The following is an 18,199-nucleotide window of genomic DNA, read 5'->3' on the forward strand; positions in this document are numbered from 1 at the left end:
AAACAAACAAGCATTCAAACAGGGAAAAGTGTAAAACTTTCTCTTTATCGAAACTTCACACAAATTCAAAACAAAAACACCTGGAACCAGTATAAACTTTCAATTTGGTTCAAACACTAAAAAGTCATAACAGTACCACATATACAAAAAAATAATAAAAAGTGTTCACCTTGTTAAAGAAACCAACGCGCACACACACACACACACACACACACACACACACACACACAAAGAAAAACTTTCGGTTTGATAAAATAGGATACAACGCCAGGCTACTGACCTTTGTACAGATGTCACACTTCCAGCAATGTCTCTAATCTACATTTAGGAGCATACAAGGTCATTGCTTAGTAAGTCCACTTAGCCAGTGGGGTTCTGTGACTGACTAGTAAAGGAAATATTTGGCCTGTCTTCTTGAACAAGAAACAAGCTCAATAACTTGTGTATAATAACTATACAACATTACTGGAACAGTATTATGAATTGGACTATAAAAAATACTGCCACTATTGGAGTGTCTTCCCTTACGATGGAGGCTGAAACCAAGTAAAAATTGCCATGACAGCTAAACACACTTCTTCATTTCACAAAGCAATCACCGCTGTACAGCAAAGCCATTTCCTTACTCAGTGTCACAGCTCTTCAATGCTCTTTATACCTTAAAATAGTGTAACTAAATAAATCAAGTTTATTAACTAAAGACAACACTCAAGTTTTTTAACTAAAGGCAACACTCAAAACCAATGTCTAGCTCAAAGTCTAGGATCATTAGAAAAAAATATTTGGCATTGTGCGTAGATAAAGTCTAAACAGAAGTGAGCATTTTGAGCTCAGAAGCAGCAGCCTTTCAGCTTTCCCCTGATTATTTCTTATGATATGAGGCTGAGATGGGAAATACAATGATAATCAGACTCATTTTAACTGATAAAATATTAGTCTAAAAAAATGCAAACTTGCATCTGGAATGCAAATGTTGATTTGTAAAGTGAAATGCTAAAATGTGTAAAAAATATTAGAATGTGAAATAATGTTTTCAAATGTAGTGATGTAAACCTGGTCATAAAAAAAATCTAAATCAAAACTGAAACATACTTTTTTGCAGACAACATGCATTATGGCCACAAGTAATAAATAGCTTGAGAAATAATCTCAGAAATCACATATTTGACTCAAAAGAATTACATTCAGCATATGAGAGAGTGTATGAATGATAGAAAATGACCCTCTTGCTTGTGCATTTGTACTTTAATTACTCAAGTATTTTAAGTTCTAACACTTAAACTGTGGATTCAACCTCCAGCTTGCAGAAATTGTTCCATGGCATTGGATTTGAAACATTGAGCTTCTCTGATTTAACAGAATTTAGCCCCTTTCTATCTTCATCATCGTCGTCATCATCATCATCATCATCATCATCATCAAATGTATCAGGATAGATGACGAGGAAAGCCGCAGCAAGAAAACCAAGAAAGGCACCTCCTGATGCCACCATGGGGATCACTCTCACCGTACCGACAGCATCTACGACTGCACCGAGAGCCGATGCCACCAAAATCTGAGAGATGTACACCTGACACGTCAGGATGGCGCAGTCGATGCCAAAGCCTCGCCGCGAGTTTCCAGGGCTGTGATGAATGTACTATGACAATGTAAAAGAAAGATGAAAGACACTGATTGAGAGCACTGCTGCCACAAATCAAGTGCTACCAGCTTCCAGAAAAAAACCTATTTCAAATAAAAGCTGTTCTTTTGAAATTTCTATTTATCAAAGAAAGAAAAAAAAGAAAAAAATGTATCACAGCTCAAAAATATTAAGCAGCACAACTGTTTTCAAAATTTAAAATAATATTTGAGCACCAAATCAGCATATTAGAAGGTTTTCTGTTGGATCATGTGACACAAAAGACTGGAGTAATGACTGCTAAAAAAAAAAACTATTCAGCCATCACAGGAATAAATTTAGTAAATTTATTTTAAATAGCCTTATTTCACAATATTACTGTTTTGATCAAAAAAAGGTAAATCCACATAGCAAACTTTTGAACTTTTGACAAATGTTAATTTTTATTATTGGTAAACATCACATATTTGGTTACACGAGTTAATGAAATGATATATACCTCTCTGATTTCATGGTACTGTCCCAGCAGAGCATAAGGGCAGTATGACACGCTCATAGAAATTATTCCCATGGTGCTTATCATAACCATAGCAACATATATATTTGGAAAGATGGACATGATGGCTGTGCCCACAGTATAGCTTAGAGTCCCGAACATGTAGATGATTTTTATGCTCAGGTCATAGTTGTTTAAGATCCTTTGGAGCACATCTGTAAAAAATGCTTCTGGTTATTTGATTTGAATAATTTTCTAAATGTGCACTGATATAAAAATTGTACACTAACTGGTTGTTATAATCAGCAATGAAAAAAAAAAACAAAGATGAAATCTATGTAACGTGACAAGTTAATATTTTTCTTAAAAATGACAGGTTAATCTTAAATTAGAGGTAAATATATATATAAAAAAAAGAACATTCTGAAGGAAACGAAAGATTCAAGACAAAAATGTAGAAGGACTATCACACCCTGAAAAAATCTGCTTATTCCATAACTTGGTCATGTGTGTCCAACTACAGAACTGAAACCTGATCACACTATTGGAAAAACAAATATGTAATCCTCAATCACATGAACATAACACACACCTGAGCAGAGCGCAGCTGTAGCTGCATAGATCACAAGCCCCCAGCAGCCCATCTGCACACCTTTACTGTAGTTCTGCAGGGCAGTGGAGTTAGCCTCAGCCTGGTTTTGAAAAACATAAATCGAATATATCAAGTATATTCAGTATTGCATACAGTAAAATAAAGCCTGAAATAATGACACTGACTCTCCATATTCAGAAATGTAAATGGCATGCAATGTAAACTAAAACTACAAATCTGATAGGGTAATCATGTGGTATTTTGATAAGAACATACCAAATACCAAAAAATGCTGATACTGATTATCACTGTGATTGTTATATATTTTCTATTTTTACAAAAATTTGTTGATTTAATTTTAATTTGTTTTAATTAAATCTATAGTTTTTTATTTTATATTTTAATTACAGGACAGAATAAGGAACTTACAGTCGGGTTTCCTTCAAAGATGACCTGGCCCATGAAGTCTGTGTAGAACACAGCTTGTGCAATCATGGAGAACCAGGAGAGCAAGTGACATACACACAGACGCCAGAGCTGGGGTGGCATCTTCAGCATGGACAACCAGAGCAGTTTGACTGTCGTACCACTATCCCCATCCTCGCTCTCTTCATCCTCTTCATCTCTGCGGGATGCAGAGATGCGACTTAGCTGCACCTTCCGCCATTCATGCCGTCTATCGATTTTGTCAATGTCATTCAGGCTTTGTGAAGATTTGATTGGCCCAGCCACATTGCCGTAGCGCCTTCGCCATTGAAAGCCCACACGTCCATGATAAGAAAAAGTGAAGGAGGGTTGGCGGTAGAAGGAAGAGTGACGGCGACGCACTGAGGTGCCAGATGGGTGTAAACCGACTTTGCCTGGTTGACTGGTAGCATTCGCTGCTCCATTTATTGGATTTCCAGAAACAGCAAAGCTTCCAGTTTTGGCAGCTCCACAGATATCTTCCCCATTGTGATTACAATTCTGTAAGTGATGGTCAGTGCACTGACCTGGATGGCTAGTGTTGTGGGAATCAACTTGTAGACCCTGAAAGTCTGGGAATACAGTAGGTTTGATGTTGCACAGAAACTGGCCATTGCGATCCAAGTCCAAGTCTGGGTTAAGCTCTACTGTAGAATCTGGCATGGCTAAAACTGAGTCACTTTTACTCCGCACCAAGTCGTTTAGAAAGTCTATTGAAACATCCCGCTCAGTGTGATCATCCTCATGGGCTGAAAACAGCTCCTCTTCAGGGATCAGTTCTAGTTGAGGTATGAGATGAGTAGATGGAAAGCTGCCATAGAGCTGGACAGGAGGTGGCGTTTCTTCATCCTTATCCTTTAGTACCCCTTGCTGGTTCGGGCTATATAGATGTTCATTGATGCTGAAAAGATGAAGCGATGTAGAAATGATAAAGATGATGGCAGCAAAGAAAAAGAGGACCTGCTCTTGCGCCTTAAAAGCTTGACCTAGGAAGGTATTGGTCCAGTCCAGCCCTCCTAGCATGTAACCTAAAGCACCTCCTAGCCCTGAAAAACAGGAATTATATCAAATTTAAAAACATATAATCACCATCCAGTATAATGTTAAGCACACTACTGTACTTACTTGATCAAAAATATAGTAAAAACAGATATGCTATAACAAATTACAATGTAAAAAACTGTTTTCTATTTTATTATATTTTTAAATATCATTTATTTCTGTGATGGCAAAGATGAATATTCAGCAATCATTACTCTAGTCTTCAGTGTAACAGGATCCTTCAGAAATCAATCTAACGTGCTGATAAATGTCTTTACAGTCAATTTTTGAATGATAGTGTACTGTATAATCACTTATCTTATTCCATGTTAATATAATATTTTTATTCTGATTAGATCTTTACTAACGAATAATTATCTTATAAAGTTTTTTTAAAGAGCTGAGAAGGTTTCAAGTATGACGCTAAAGAACAGAGTGTCTCTTCCATTTCAGACCAATTTATCACTCCTAGTTCCAAAATATACACCTGCTGAGAAAGCATGGATATTCAGAGCCATGTCCTGTTCCTCGGTATCAGCAACATCCAGGAGGTAGGCTCTGATTGGTCCATCCAAAGCATCAGCACAGAAATCTAGAACTACCACACCAACAGCGGTCAGCACAATCCCAACCGGTTGATTACTGGGAACATCACCTAGAGACAAACCTGTTTGACAGACAGGTAAAAAATACTGTAAGGAAAAATCTTTAATTTATTTATCAAAGATTTATTTTTGCCATTTGTGCCTTTATTAGGACAGTATGTAGACAGGAAGTAAAGTGTGAGGGGGGGTGGGGTGGGGGGGGGATTGGGAACTATATGTTGGCGCTTTGCCCACAAGGCTACTGGCACTAACACAAATGATTTATAAAACAAAAACATAAAACATATAGTAAAACAATATAGACAAACATAAAACAATATAGTCAAGGGCCTCCTAAACAACAGTGACATGCAACACTGTGCAATTTAAATATTATATAAATATATAAAATAATATTAATTACCTATAAGAGATCCATTGAGAAATAAGGCCACTCCTATTAACACTCCTACACACAGTGCCAAAATGAAGGGTCTCCTCCGACCCCATTTTAAAGTGCAACGGTCACTTGCTGAGCCACATAGAGGGGTGAAAATTAAACCCAAAATAGGGCTGAGGAACCAGGTTAAGCTGTAATACTGCTCTGGGAGACCTGCAAGAAGAAACAGACTGGGATCAATTCAACTCCAAGATTCAGGCAGATCAAAATTGTATTTTTTAATTACCACTAAATATACCACTAAGTATTGCAAAAAATAGCAATATGTCGAATTAAGCAACCCACATCAACTGAAACAGATTACCAGGCAGGTTTCAGCATGTCTGCAGTTCATTGACCTGTCATTTACAACACTATAAACCTTTCACATACTGGATCTAAAATTGTGTCATAGTAATTAAGAAAACAGCCTCTGACAATAAAAATGATTAGCAAATGCGATGTCTCTGAAAAGAATGTTTGGGATGATTCGGTAGTGTTGATTCATAGCAAATAGTTTTAACAGCTATGGGAATTTTCCACGAGTCTGGCAGGCAGAACTCGTGCCAGGACTGACGACATACTAAAACCCAAACACATTATTATTCAAGTGAAACTTAAATGTCAAACTTCTCCTTTTTCAAGAGGTCCAAATGTGTGAAAGAACTACAGGTCATGTGTGTAGCGGGATGATGACTGAGAATGTGAGAACAGAAAGTGCAGACAACAGACATGCCACGTAATAATTCGCTTCAGCTTTAAAGATGAACAACAATCCAACTACACTCAAATCTCTGCAGATCAGCTTAAATGGATACTCCACCCCAAAATGAAATTTTTGTCATTAATCAATCACCCCCATGTCATTCCAAACCTGTAAAAGCTTTGTTCATCTTCAGAAGACAATTTAAGATATTTTGTATGAAAACCGGGAGGCTTGTGACTGTCCCATAGACTGCCAAGTAAAATACACTGTCAAGGTCCAGAAAAGTATGAAAAGCATCGTCAGAATAGTCCATCTGCCATCAGTGGTTCGATGTTATGAAGCGACAAGAATACTTTTTGTACGCGAATAAAACAAAAATAATAACTTCATTCAACAATTTGTTTCCTCTGTGTCACTCCACATCAGTGTAGCACCATTTTGGGGTGGAGTATCCCTTTAAGGTGCAGTATAAAGTAATGAAGTATTCAGCCTGTATTATAAAGCAATAACACTCAGTGTTTAACCTCTCAAGGGCCAGAACTTAAAGAGATGGTTTTGTCAATACATACTGCATTTAATGTATCACAGGAGAGGCTTTTATCCTGTTTACTTTAAAAACAGACTCTGATTGATCATCTATTAAACAACACTCAAAATTTCAATTGTTTTATCTATTTTTATCTAGTAAGCTATTTAAGATTTTAAGGGACACATATATTTTGCCTAAACATACACATTAAAGAGACAAATTTTGAGGAAATGGTCTTTCAGAGTTTAGTGGATGGTATTCAATTCATGTTCAGCCGTTAAATCTACTAAAACTGCTTTTGGTATAAGATCAGAGGGCCTTCAGAGCAATTCAAACCTTTCGTCGTATTAACCCTGCCATTTCCTGAAAGGATCTATTGACATCGATCTTATTCAAAATAGATGGAAAACCAACCGAGAGAAAGAGAAATATGCACACTCAAGTCATCAAAAGGTTTGTTGATTACCGACCTAGCTGCAACAGCACAGGAGTGACCAGCGCTGTTTCCATGGCATAGCAGAACTCCCTCCCGAACATGACAGCACTGTGCATGACCCATAACCGCTTCGGGATGTGGTTTATCGAATCCTCACTAGCCGAGTCCTCTGACATCTCCACTTCCCTCTCTTTCTCCTTCTCTGCATTTTGTCCAAAATTGGAATCTTTTTCTTGTACGACTGCCATTTCCAGCACTGGAACGGACTCCGTGACAGCGTTCTTGGGTGCCATGCTGGCCTGCATACATAAAGCTGGTGTCTGGGGCCTTGATCCAGAAATGGTTCCTGTGGTACTTAACGTTACCCCTCACAAGTCCAGACTCTATTCTCCTTAAGACCTCCAAGCTGATCTTTCACAATCCACAGCAGGTTTCTTCTTATGAAACACTCACAGTCAAAACAGAGGTCATGTTTCAACATGAGATCTATCTACCAACCGTTGTATTGAATCCTAGTCCATATAGATCTTTGTTGGAGTAACTCATGATTCATGTTTTCACAAAAAGAAAAAGGGCAGCGTGGGAGGGCATGGAGAGCAGAACAGGTGGATGTTCCTCTTTGTGCTTCCATGGAATTACTTATTTATCTAGATGAATGGGAAAATAAATGAGAGAGTGAATGACAGACAGAGAGAGAAATCTTGGCATTAACAAGTGATAAGATGTCAAGATGTGTTAAAATCCTTGCATTGTGACAGTAAACATAGTTTTAGCAGAACTCTGACTTATTTGGCATATCTGTAATCCCTGGAGAAAGGAATATGAAATAATAAAGTGTCTCAAATAGGGAAAGGGCTCTGTAAAAGACGTGTAGATACTTATTCATAACTAAACATTTTAAAGCCTTAACTGAGAATCAGTTGTATACAAACAAACACCACCTGCTATTACAAATATAACAATTTCACGTACATTTTATATACGAATTATATAGATATTTAAAGAAAACACACATATATATATAGGAATTCTTATTGGTAATTTTCATCGAAATGTTGAGCTCGCGCAAACTAACTTCTCCGTTGACGCCCCAAACCACAGGTTTAGTACCTTTAAGACTTTTTAACATAATGTATTTGATATATTTATGAAATGTACATCTACAATTAAGTCATTAAGTGATAAATACGGGCAATACGTGCCATTTTTTTGTCGGTTTACCATCCCATACTTATTCCAGAAAGCTCTCCTGCAGCGGGGTCCTGTTGCTATGGTTACATCCTCACGCGAACGCGACTGTTGCGAATGTCTGTTTGTCCAAACATAAGCTCTTTTAAAACAGTGTGAAAACACCGTTAAAGAATATAAGCCGGTGTGCAAAAAGAAAAAGCCCTTTTAAATGTATTTATACCAGTCATAAAGGCACCAACGGTGTGTAACGTTACAGTTCTAAAGTTAGTTTTAAATAAGTTAGAATTACACAATTGCGCTGCTGTAGCATTATAAAATTAAACAGCACGTGACGCGAGCACTAACGCCTTTTAAATAAGAGTTTTATTAAAAGGCTAATTGTGAATGAGCATCTGATATGATAAAACTAATCTATTCAAAATTATTTGTCTGCTCAGATAGACATTTTAATTTTGGTATTTCGTTTCACATTTGTTATGTTATTTGTTTTAATATACCTTACATAAACACTATGTATTGTTTGCTTATTTTTCTTATTTTATTAATTCAAAAATATATACATGATTAAATAAGTGAAATCATTATATGTACAGTAGGATAGTTAAATTTAGTAAAGACCCATAAACATCTCCCACATTTAATACATATTCTTAAAAAAACCCCAAAACAAATAAATAAATAAAATAAAATACATATCCCACCTCGTTCCAGTAGCGTGTTTCATTTGATGTCAAAATCCTTTTACCCCAGAAATACTGTTCCTCATAAAGTGAAGTAAACAGGTATACGCCAGACGTTCTACAGAGCTTAAGTGACACTCACATACAGTGATAAAGCCAAAAATGTGTCACTAGTTTTACCTGCTGGCTAAGAAACGCTCGTGATCTGCCCGTCCCCTGATAGGCTACACCCAGACGCTTCTGGCAGGTAACGTTCACCCCAGAGCAGCCCGACCTGCTGTGAACAGAGGCAGGTGGACGAACGAATAGACACCTGTGTCGTAGACTGATGTGAAATTGTGACAAGCAGACAAGGGGACTATATATACGTAGGAGAACAAGTCATCTGTTATCAGAGAATGAGGACGTGCCTTACGCTGCATCACGTGCAAAAACAAAAAACAAAACAAAACAACACAAAAACATTTTAAGGCGGCAGTGATGGAGCTCAGATCATGTCTAAACATGTACGGTATACTGTTTGTTATTGGAAGAACGCCTGGAAACCAAATATTAAACCCAGTCATTTTCAGTTAACAGCGTGATATGTTAATGTTAGGCACATAAATTAACCTCGCTGGCTAAAATAAATGTCAGTAACGTTACCAAATCACCATACAAACCCGTTCCCTGTGCTTTTTTCCTGGATTCAAAGGATTGCCAGATCATCAGACTGTTGCATGCAGTCATGTTTCCTGATGTGTGTAGTATTTTGGATACTCCACATCATACACACGATAATCATATTTCCAGCTGCATCGCTTGGAAGGGTGACGTGATCTGACTGGGGATATGAGCGTGCAAGTTGCAATTATTATGCATTTGGGATTTTGCAGAACTTTCAATGAATCATCTGTCTCATCAATGCTTATAACAGTCTGTTAGCTCGGACTGCTAGTCTGCTAGATAACTTGCTTCTACAGTACATTTAGCTGATAACTTTAGTTCCCGAGCACGACGAGCGGTCCGATTTATGAAAGACGTCTTCATTTATAGGAAAATGAAAGAATCTGAGCATCCTTGAGAAATGAAGAAAAAGTCAAAGATCTAAATGTACCTGTTCTCAGGTCGCGGATGTACTGCGTCTATTGTCTGCTCGAGGTTGCCAGTCGTTACGATCTCCCTCATCAGCAGTGACGCAAAGTCGCCCTGTCAAAATCTGTTTACTAAAACCTAAAAGCCACGAAGACTTAGTCATTACTAAAAGTATGTAATTCTGATTTAACCATATCATACAGACGTTACTGATGTCTCTTAAAGTGATGTTTGATAATAAAATTCTATACAAAAAAATAATAGGGCTTAAATAACACAATTTGACAGATTAGAAGTGTTAGATATGTTTAGATAAAATGCTACACTAAACGTCTGCACCTAGCTCACCCGGAATTGCTTTAGAAACTCTACTCAAACATTTATTTATAGATAATTTTCTTCTAGACTTTTCATCTTGAGTTGAAAAAGGTCTGTGGTTAACTTGTAAAGTTTTTTTTTACTCATAAAAATCCATGATTTGGCCTATTCTTATATGGCCTAAAAGTTAAACATTATATGCTTTTGCTGTGTACAAAACAAACATTTGAAATTGTAATAATATTTCACAATGTTACTGTTTTTAATTGGTGAGCATAAGAGACTTCTTTTTAAAACACTAAGAAATCTTAGCAACCCCAAACGTTTAAATGGTAGTGTACATCTATTTTTACTCTAATTGTTGGTAGAAAAGATACAGTCAATACAAAGAAAGTATATTAGCCTACAGTAACAATATAGGTAATAAGAAATCTTCATGTTTCTTCATACTCACACTACATATAGATGTATACATGTCCTCTTTAAGAGGGCATCATTTTTCAAGGTCCTTGGACTCAAAATTGTTTTTGAAAACCCCTTCTCTAAAGCACTGCATGCACTGTGGCAGTTACAGAGTCACATTTGAAATGAAATACTAGCTCATAAAATCTCTACATCAAAGTATTTACAGTACACAGCAAAACAAAGTCACAAATGTTCAGCTATGCCACTGGTAATGGCAACCATCTGAATGTGGGCTGCTTTATGCGGGTCTGCTTCCCTGCTGGACGGGGCTCATGTTTATCCTTATACTATTGGCTATTGCAATCACTGTGCCTGAAGCCTTTGAGCTCTTCTGCATGCTGATAATGTCTCCAATCGTCTGATCTCTTCCTAAAAAATCTCTTCATGGTAGACTGAAAGTTAGTGGTGACGAAACAGCAGACCACAGGATCCAAGCAGCTGTTCAGGCTGCTGAGGGTGACAGTCACATGGTACACAATCACATGATGAGGCAAATCAGGATGGAAGTAAAACAGAACTTGACGGATGTGAAACAGTGTGAAGCAGATGGTGAAGATCACCAGAACAGTCGACAGCAGCTGTACAGCTTTCATGCGTCGGTCACGGCTCTGCTGCATGAGACCTGGGCTGGAAAGGGCGCACATGATTCGAACAGTAAACACTACGATGATCACCATTTGTAGTAAGAACTCAAAAACGGTCAGGGTGAAGAGTTTGGAAAGGCAGCAGCCTGAATGCTTGAAGGCTGTCATGAGCAGCGAGTAGGTCACGATGATGGCGAACAGCCAAATGCAGACGCACACTGCTTTGGCCACACCGGGGTTCCTCCACTTCTGTGAGGTCTCCGCCTGAATGATGCTGGTGAGGAAGAGGATGCTACAGTACATGTTGAAGAAGTAGCTGAATATGTGCATGTAGGAACAGATGAGGCATTTTCCTCTACTAGTACAATATGATACGAGTGGGCAGTGAGAGGTTAACCAACAGGTCTGTTACCACCAGGTTAATGGTGTAGATGACTGATGTGGTCTTCGGCTTGGTCCTGAAGCAGAAGACATATAAAGCCAGACTGTTAAGGGTCGTCCCTACCATAAAGATAAGGGTGTTGATGACCACCAGAGCTATCCACAGGTTGTAAAAGTCATTATACAGACCCTCATCCAAGTGGGCCAGACTGTGTAAATAAGGTTCACGGTGTGGTGGAGAAGTATTGGTTGTTAGGGAAGGAATTGATGTTGATGTGAGGTTCACATTCGATGTAAGGGTCATCTCTGTGGTTTGAGGGCTGGATCTGCACAAAAACCAAAGAGAAACAAAAATGTGCAACTACATAAGATGACAGGGTTTTTTTTTTTATTTCATATCAAATTTCAATTTGGATTGCACTGTTTTAACACATACAGTACTATTAAACTTAATGTGATGCATTTTAAGTCCTATATAATTGAAACAGGTAGGACTTCTGTGTTCAAAAAATGGCATAGATTATTATTAACTATTTTAATTTATTTGATTTAATAAAAAAATTATATTAAAATTAATTTATTCAAATTACATAAATCTGTTAATTGTGAAGACAATTCAGTTTATTCAGGTAAAAAGTATGAACATAAAATATAGCTACAGTAGCTGTGGAGCAAGCAATATTCAATCAGTCAAAATGTATGAGGCTGAAACAAATGGGATTTTTGATTCTAAATGGCTACAAATAAACCTGGTTGTTGTGTATTTAAAACACATTCATAAATTTGTTTAATTTACGTCTGACTGAAAAATATTCATAATTGTAATCCAAATTGAAGGAAATGTTAATAATTCAAATACATAAATCCTATTTAAAAGGAATGTGAGAATAATTTGTAGATTATTTATATATTTAATTAAAATTAATTAATTTATTATTTTACTATTATTTATTTATTGTTATTTATAATGTATTTATTTTTATTTAATATGTATTTTATTTTTTCTGAATAATTCATAAATCAATTGAAATAAATGAAATAATAAAACAATAGACAAATAAATAAATAAAAAGTTTAGGTACAATACAACATGTTGTATAAATAAATAAATAAAATAAATAAATAAATAAATTCAATATGTAGGCTGAAATGAAGATTACATTTTGCAGTACTATAAAATAGCTAAGTGGCTTGAATGGATATTTAATTTTAGTTCATTTATATTTGTAAAAATAAAACAGAAGTCATTGCTGAATGTTTCAGCTCATTTAGTATAACATTTTCACTGTAAAACCCGACAAGTAACTTAACTCAAACCGTTTGAGTAAACAGATATCCTTAAAAACCTGACAAGTTATGTTAACTCAAACCGTTTGAGGAAACCGATTGCCTTAAACCATTTGTTTTAAAACTAACAGTTATGAGTACTCTGAACTTAATTCAGTTGAGTTCACTGAAAGAAGATATACATTGCAATTAAATAATTAAGTGATTAAATGAGTGATAATTAAGCATTAGTGATGAACACCTGCTGTTAACAAACAGAATTACTGAAGAAAAGAGAGAAAGGAACTACAACTGACTTCAGACACAGCCTCACTAAAACCTGACAAGTTATGTTAACTCAAACCGTTTGATGAAACCGATTGCCTTAAACCATTTAAGTTTTAAAACTAACAGTTATGAGTACTCTGAACTTAATTCAGTTGAGTTCAGAAAAAGAAGATATACATTGCAATTAAGTAATTAAGTGATTAATTGAGTGATAATTGTGAATTAGTGATGAACAGCTGCTGTTAACAAACAGAATTGCTGAAGAAAAGAGAAACACAAGAACTACAACTGACTTCAGACAGCCTTAGATGAAATCAACTGAAATAAAATACATTAAATCTCTCAAGATCTGATTAAACAACCCCAACAAACAGCATCACCAGCTCCACTTATTAATAACCAGACTGACTTTATTTCTGTCAGACGTCTACAGAAGATCTTATTGAGAATTAACTAACGTTTAGATATTGATTTATGTTTTCATTTGAAGTAACCATGTTAGAGATCAGTGTTTGCTTTAGTTGGGCTCTTGACCCTTGATTTCTGTCTTAGTTTATTCTCTGGCTGTTGTAACCATATGTTTCTAAAACATATTTGTTGTTATTCAAAAGCCCAGAAGAAATATCATCAGGTGTTTTATATATGTATATATATATGTATGCACACGCACACACACAAGCTGCTTTTATCCAAAGCAACTTGCAGTGCCTTCAGGCAAACATTTTTTACCTAAACCTGTATCTAGGTGTTGGTTTTTATACTGTATACTGGTGATGATAATCATCAATTACTGAACTGTTTGAAGTCGGTGTTGTGTAATTAGTTGGATTGATTACAGTATAAATGATTCTAAGAGCCAGTGGTTCTGTGATAATCAGTTAATATAAAGGACTTTCCAAACAGTTTGGTCTTCTATGGTGTCAATTCGTCACACACAGACATCAATAATCAGCATGTGAACCTCAACAATGGTGACCATAAAAAAAAAAAAAAAAGAAATGCAGCAGAACTTGCTGGGAGCCATGGATGAGTTTTGTACTACAATAGTACCCAGCATGCATTTTTTTTCTTTCCGTCACCATTGTTGAGGTTCATATTCTGATAATTGATGTCTGTGTGTGACTAATTGCTGCCATAGAAGAATGATGTATGTGCACAAAGTGTTAGGAAAGTCCTTTATATTAACTGATTATTACAGAACCACTGGCTCTTTGAATGGCTTTCATTGTAATCAACCAAACTAATTATACAACACCTATTTAGTCAGATTTGGGACTCTGAACAGCTCCGTAATTGATGATTGTCATGACCAATATGCTGTATAACAACCAATACCTGATCAGTTTTGCTCTGGGTTTATGAGTTATAACAAACATGTTTTAAAAACACATGATTACAACAACCAGAGAAAAATTTTTACTAAGACAGGAGTCAAGGGTCAAGAGCCCAACTAAAGCAAACACTGATCTCTAACATGGTTACTTCAAATGAAACAATAAATCAACATCTAAACCTTAGTTAATTCTCAATAAGATCTTCTGTAGACATCTGACAGAAATAAAGTCAGTCTGGTTATTAATAAGTGGGGCTGGTGATGCTGTTTGTGGGGTTGTTTAATCAGATCTTGAGAGATTTAATGTATTTTATTTCAGTTAATTTCATCTAAGGCTGTGTCTGAAATCAGTTGTAGTAGTTCTTGTGTTTCTTTTTTCTTCAGTGATTCTGTTTGTTAACAGCAACTGTTCATCACTAATGCTCAATCAGCACTTAGTTAATCACTTAATTACTTAATTGCAAAGTTTTAAAACTTTTTTAAATCAAGGCAATCTGTTTACTCAAACTATCTGAAATAATTTACTTGTTTTTTATTCCAGTGTAGTAGCAAACTGTCTACCATACACTCTGTAGACTCTTGCACTATGCTATATAATATAGTGGGCTAATTCAAACAAAAAGTTTCTCTGGTCAAGTTATACGTTAATATGCTGAACATAAAAATAAATGACAGTTTCAAGACTGTATGTCTACATCTTGAACCCGTGTCACATGGTACAATGTGGCATCATGCAAAATTGCCTGCTAAAACAAATATGCTTTCCTTCCATCACAGAAAGAATGAGCCTGATAAACAAACAGCCTGGAAACCTCTGACGAAGAGGTGCCTAGTCTGGCACCGTTCAGATGGTGTTCAGGACGAGATGTGTTAATAATTAAGACTAATGGGAAGAATTTGTTTGGATACTGAGATTCATGGGAATAGATGTGTATCCCTCTATACACACATGAATTCTGAGCAGTGTCTAAAGGCATCAGAATTCTGGCTCACTCATGTGTTTATTTACTCGGGCCTCTGCTCCATTTACATCTTAATTGAAAAGACAGAACGATATACAATGTTTATTGATCAAAATAAGTTGTTTAGACATCAGATGCGAAACTCCACAGAATTACTTTAAATATTTGAACAGTTGCATAATTAAAATTAAGCTATACTCCTCTGAAATAAATAACATTTGAATAATTTTGTTAATTTTTGGTGGTTTCACAATGACAGTAAAAAAAATAAAAAAAAAAAAAAAAAATATATATATATATATATATATATATATATATATATATATATATATATATATATATATATATCTGAAGCTATTAAAAGAGCAGAAGACTGACAAGCTTTTGGCCTTCTTTTGAGAGACAGTGATGCATTAATCGCCGTCAAAGATTTTGATGTAGGCTGAATGCTTTGGCTCGAGGATGGTCCCCAAAATACTGCTTTGTAACAGGCACTGACAAAAAATGTGACAAAAAAACACCAATGCCTGGGAACATTTGAGGGGAATCCATAATATAACACACACACGGAGAGTATATATAATTTTAGTAAATACTATCTGTCCAATAAAGAAAAAAATTATATATATATATATATATATATATACTAAATGTATATAACTGTATGTACATAAATAACTGTCGATTTATTATTAAAATCATTTAACAGAATATATACAACATTAAAGGATGGCATGGCAAACAATAACCGTGAAACCTTTGTATAATTAAGGGCACAACAATAATTTGTATCATCAAATAGTAATCACACACAGCAAAATGTCATTGCATACCTGCACATGTAGATGGATGAGTTGATCTGAAGAATAAATCAGAAGCGTTGTAATGAAGGCCACTGCTCTGACACTCAAATTAAACTCTAAAACACCATCTAAACCTCTTAAAGAACTTAAATGATGAAAAACCAATCCCATGTGCTATTAACATGCTGAACATCTTCACCTTGAAGAGGCAAAAAGAAGATATTCTCTCCACCTTATCTATGTTGCATGTCTCTTTTTCTGTCCCTCTCTGTCTGTTTCACTCTTTTGTTGTTTCCTTCCTTTCCCTCCCTTCATCCTCTCTCCATCCTCTCACTCACAAGAAGATTGAGTTAGTTTGGATGAACCCTGACATTACAAACACTGGATTCTGGGATATACTCTTCATACAGAGATTGTTTTCTCTGTGGTTTACTAAAATAAAATTCAACATACTTTAAATACAATGTTAGGATTATTTATTTATTTATTTTTGCCTTAAACCACATGTAAAAGCTCTTGGGAGGCTCGAAAAACACAATAAATGCTCAAAGTTAGAAATGTAAAGTTATAAGTTGGCAATAAAATGTTCCTTTATGAAGTGCCTCAAAAATATTTTTTAAAGGTGTCAGAATGCCAGCAAGAAAAAGAACAGGATGTATTAATACTGCTGGACGTGTTGACACTTTTTCCACATTTCCGGGCTGGAAACTCATCCATCACCATCTGCCAAGGCTCTGTCCTGATGTTTCCGAAATTTCTCCAACCAAGGATACTTAAGTTAGGTTCAAATGTGACTGAAAGTGATTTTAAATCACTGGAACTGTGTGCTGTCCTTTGTCTCAATACTGTTTAATAGCACTGGAAGTATGTGAATCATATTTGTATGTGGCATTTACAGAATGCCCATAAACTCTTGAAAGTCATGCACGTTATTAAATAGGAATCCCTGGTTGTAACTAAATAACTGTTCAGCTGTTAATCAACAAATTGTATTTTTATCAAGATTTTGTTTTAAAAATCAAAATTCTAACTAAAAAAAAAAAAAAAAAAAAAAGTGTCATTTCTATTGCTCCAGACAAATACCGTTACCGCTAACCTTTCCACATCCTGTTCTGGCTCCATAAAAGAGATCTTATTGAGTGTTTTTTGTAAGAAGTATTGTAGGTCGTTGTTAGGTGAATGAGTTAGATCCTGCCTGAAGCTCCATGCATATCAATCCCATAATACTGAGAATGGAGCACATTCCTATCCGGCTTTATGTATGTCCAGACTATAGGGATGAAAGCGGGGCTAGTTGTCACAGGGGTATATCTCAGTTGCTAATATTTTTGAGAAAAACTTTATAATACAAACAACACAAACTTTTTTGTATTGTATAAAAAAAGTATGCAAACACTTATTTCAAAATGTTGTTGCATGATTTAAATGTTATATTATTAAACAATGGTTTGATATTTGTGTTTATTACCTTTACACTCTTATTAAAGGATAAGTAGCCTAGCTCAGGACCTAGTGTCTGGTTACATAGTTATATAAGAATAAAAGATTCTGGGTGGTTTAAAACTATAGTGCTTGATCTGAGGACAGATGTCTAAGCCTGACAGCATTACATAAACGGCTTGAATACAGGCCAATTATCTGCTGCGTGCTGAAATATAAAGTAAAACATTGCTGAACAGTGGGTACCTGTTGGGTAACAGGCACCGATGTCATACTTCTGTTTCTTTTCTGGTGCAAACTGCAGTAGAGGTACTGTAGGCTACGTACAGCAGAAGTGACAGTGCAGTCAGTTCCCATTTGCGCACGTGCCTCAAGTCATCTTACCAAAGACACGAATTAACACTAAGCAAATTAGACCTGAACAGTCCTCCAAACAATCACTACGTTGTAGCATTATTTTCGCAACAAAAATACGTCGTAACAACAAATCATACATAAACAATTA

The 18,199-nt window shown here is 35.8% G+C and overlaps 1 protein-coding gene and 1 pseudogene across 8 annotated transcripts; both read right to left on the bottom strand.

Moving 5' to 3' along the window:
* Nucleotides 1-24: 24 nt before the first annotated feature.
* On the bottom strand, nt 25-9,991 carry LOC109081339 (solute carrier family 45 member 4-like). Of its 8 annotated transcripts, none has more exons than XM_042772719.1 (10): nt 9,877-9,988; nt 9,443-9,603; nt 8,961-9,057; nt 6,944-7,556; nt 5,224-5,412; nt 4,703-4,882; nt 3,139-4,220; nt 2,710-2,809; nt 2,121-2,332; nt 25-1,639 (listed from the first exon to the last, which is right to left on the bottom strand). In XM_042772719.1, exons 4-10 carry the CDS (start codon nt 7,212-7,214, stop codon nt 1,277-1,279), a joined length of 2,397 nt encoding a protein of 798 aa, XP_042628653.1. In that variant the 5' UTR covers nt 7,215-7,556; nt 8,961-9,057; nt 9,443-9,603; nt 9,877-9,988; the 3' UTR covers nt 25-1,276. The 8 variants fall into 8 exon arrangements, with proteins under 8 accessions (XP_042628653.1, XP_042628652.1, XP_042628650.1 ...); XM_042772718.1 differs by having other exon boundaries at nt 8,802-9,057; XM_042772716.1 differs by having other exon boundaries at nt 8,802-9,093.
* A 632-nt stretch (nt 9,992-10,623) lies between these two features.
* Nucleotides 10,624-16,775, bottom strand: LOC109081341 (annotated as a pseudogene).
* Nucleotides 16,776-18,199: the final 1,424 nt, after the last annotated feature.

The sequence above is a fragment of the Cyprinus carpio genome, chromosome A16 (assembly GCF_018340385.1).
Source record: "Cyprinus carpio isolate SPL01 chromosome A16, ASM1834038v1, whole genome shotgun sequence".
Taxonomy (NCBI): Eukaryota; Metazoa; Chordata; class Actinopteri; order Cypriniformes; family Cyprinidae; genus Cyprinus; species Cyprinus carpio.

Bases quoted from the DNA above. Each gene is read 5' to 3' on its own strand.
- LOC109081339 (XM_042772721.1), bottom strand. From the start codon at position 7,214: ATGCAGGCCAGCATGGCACCCAAGAACGCTGTCACGGAGTCCGTTCCA. The intron at 5,413-6,943 runs GTCGGTAATCAA...TTCTTCTTGCAG, and splicing joins TCCTGTGCTGTTGCAGCTAG to GTCTCCCAGAGCAGTATTAC. The intron at 2,333-2,709 runs GTGTGTGTTATG...CATTTTTTACAG, and splicing joins TACAGCTGCGCTCTGCTCAG to ATGTGCTCCAAAGGATCTTA.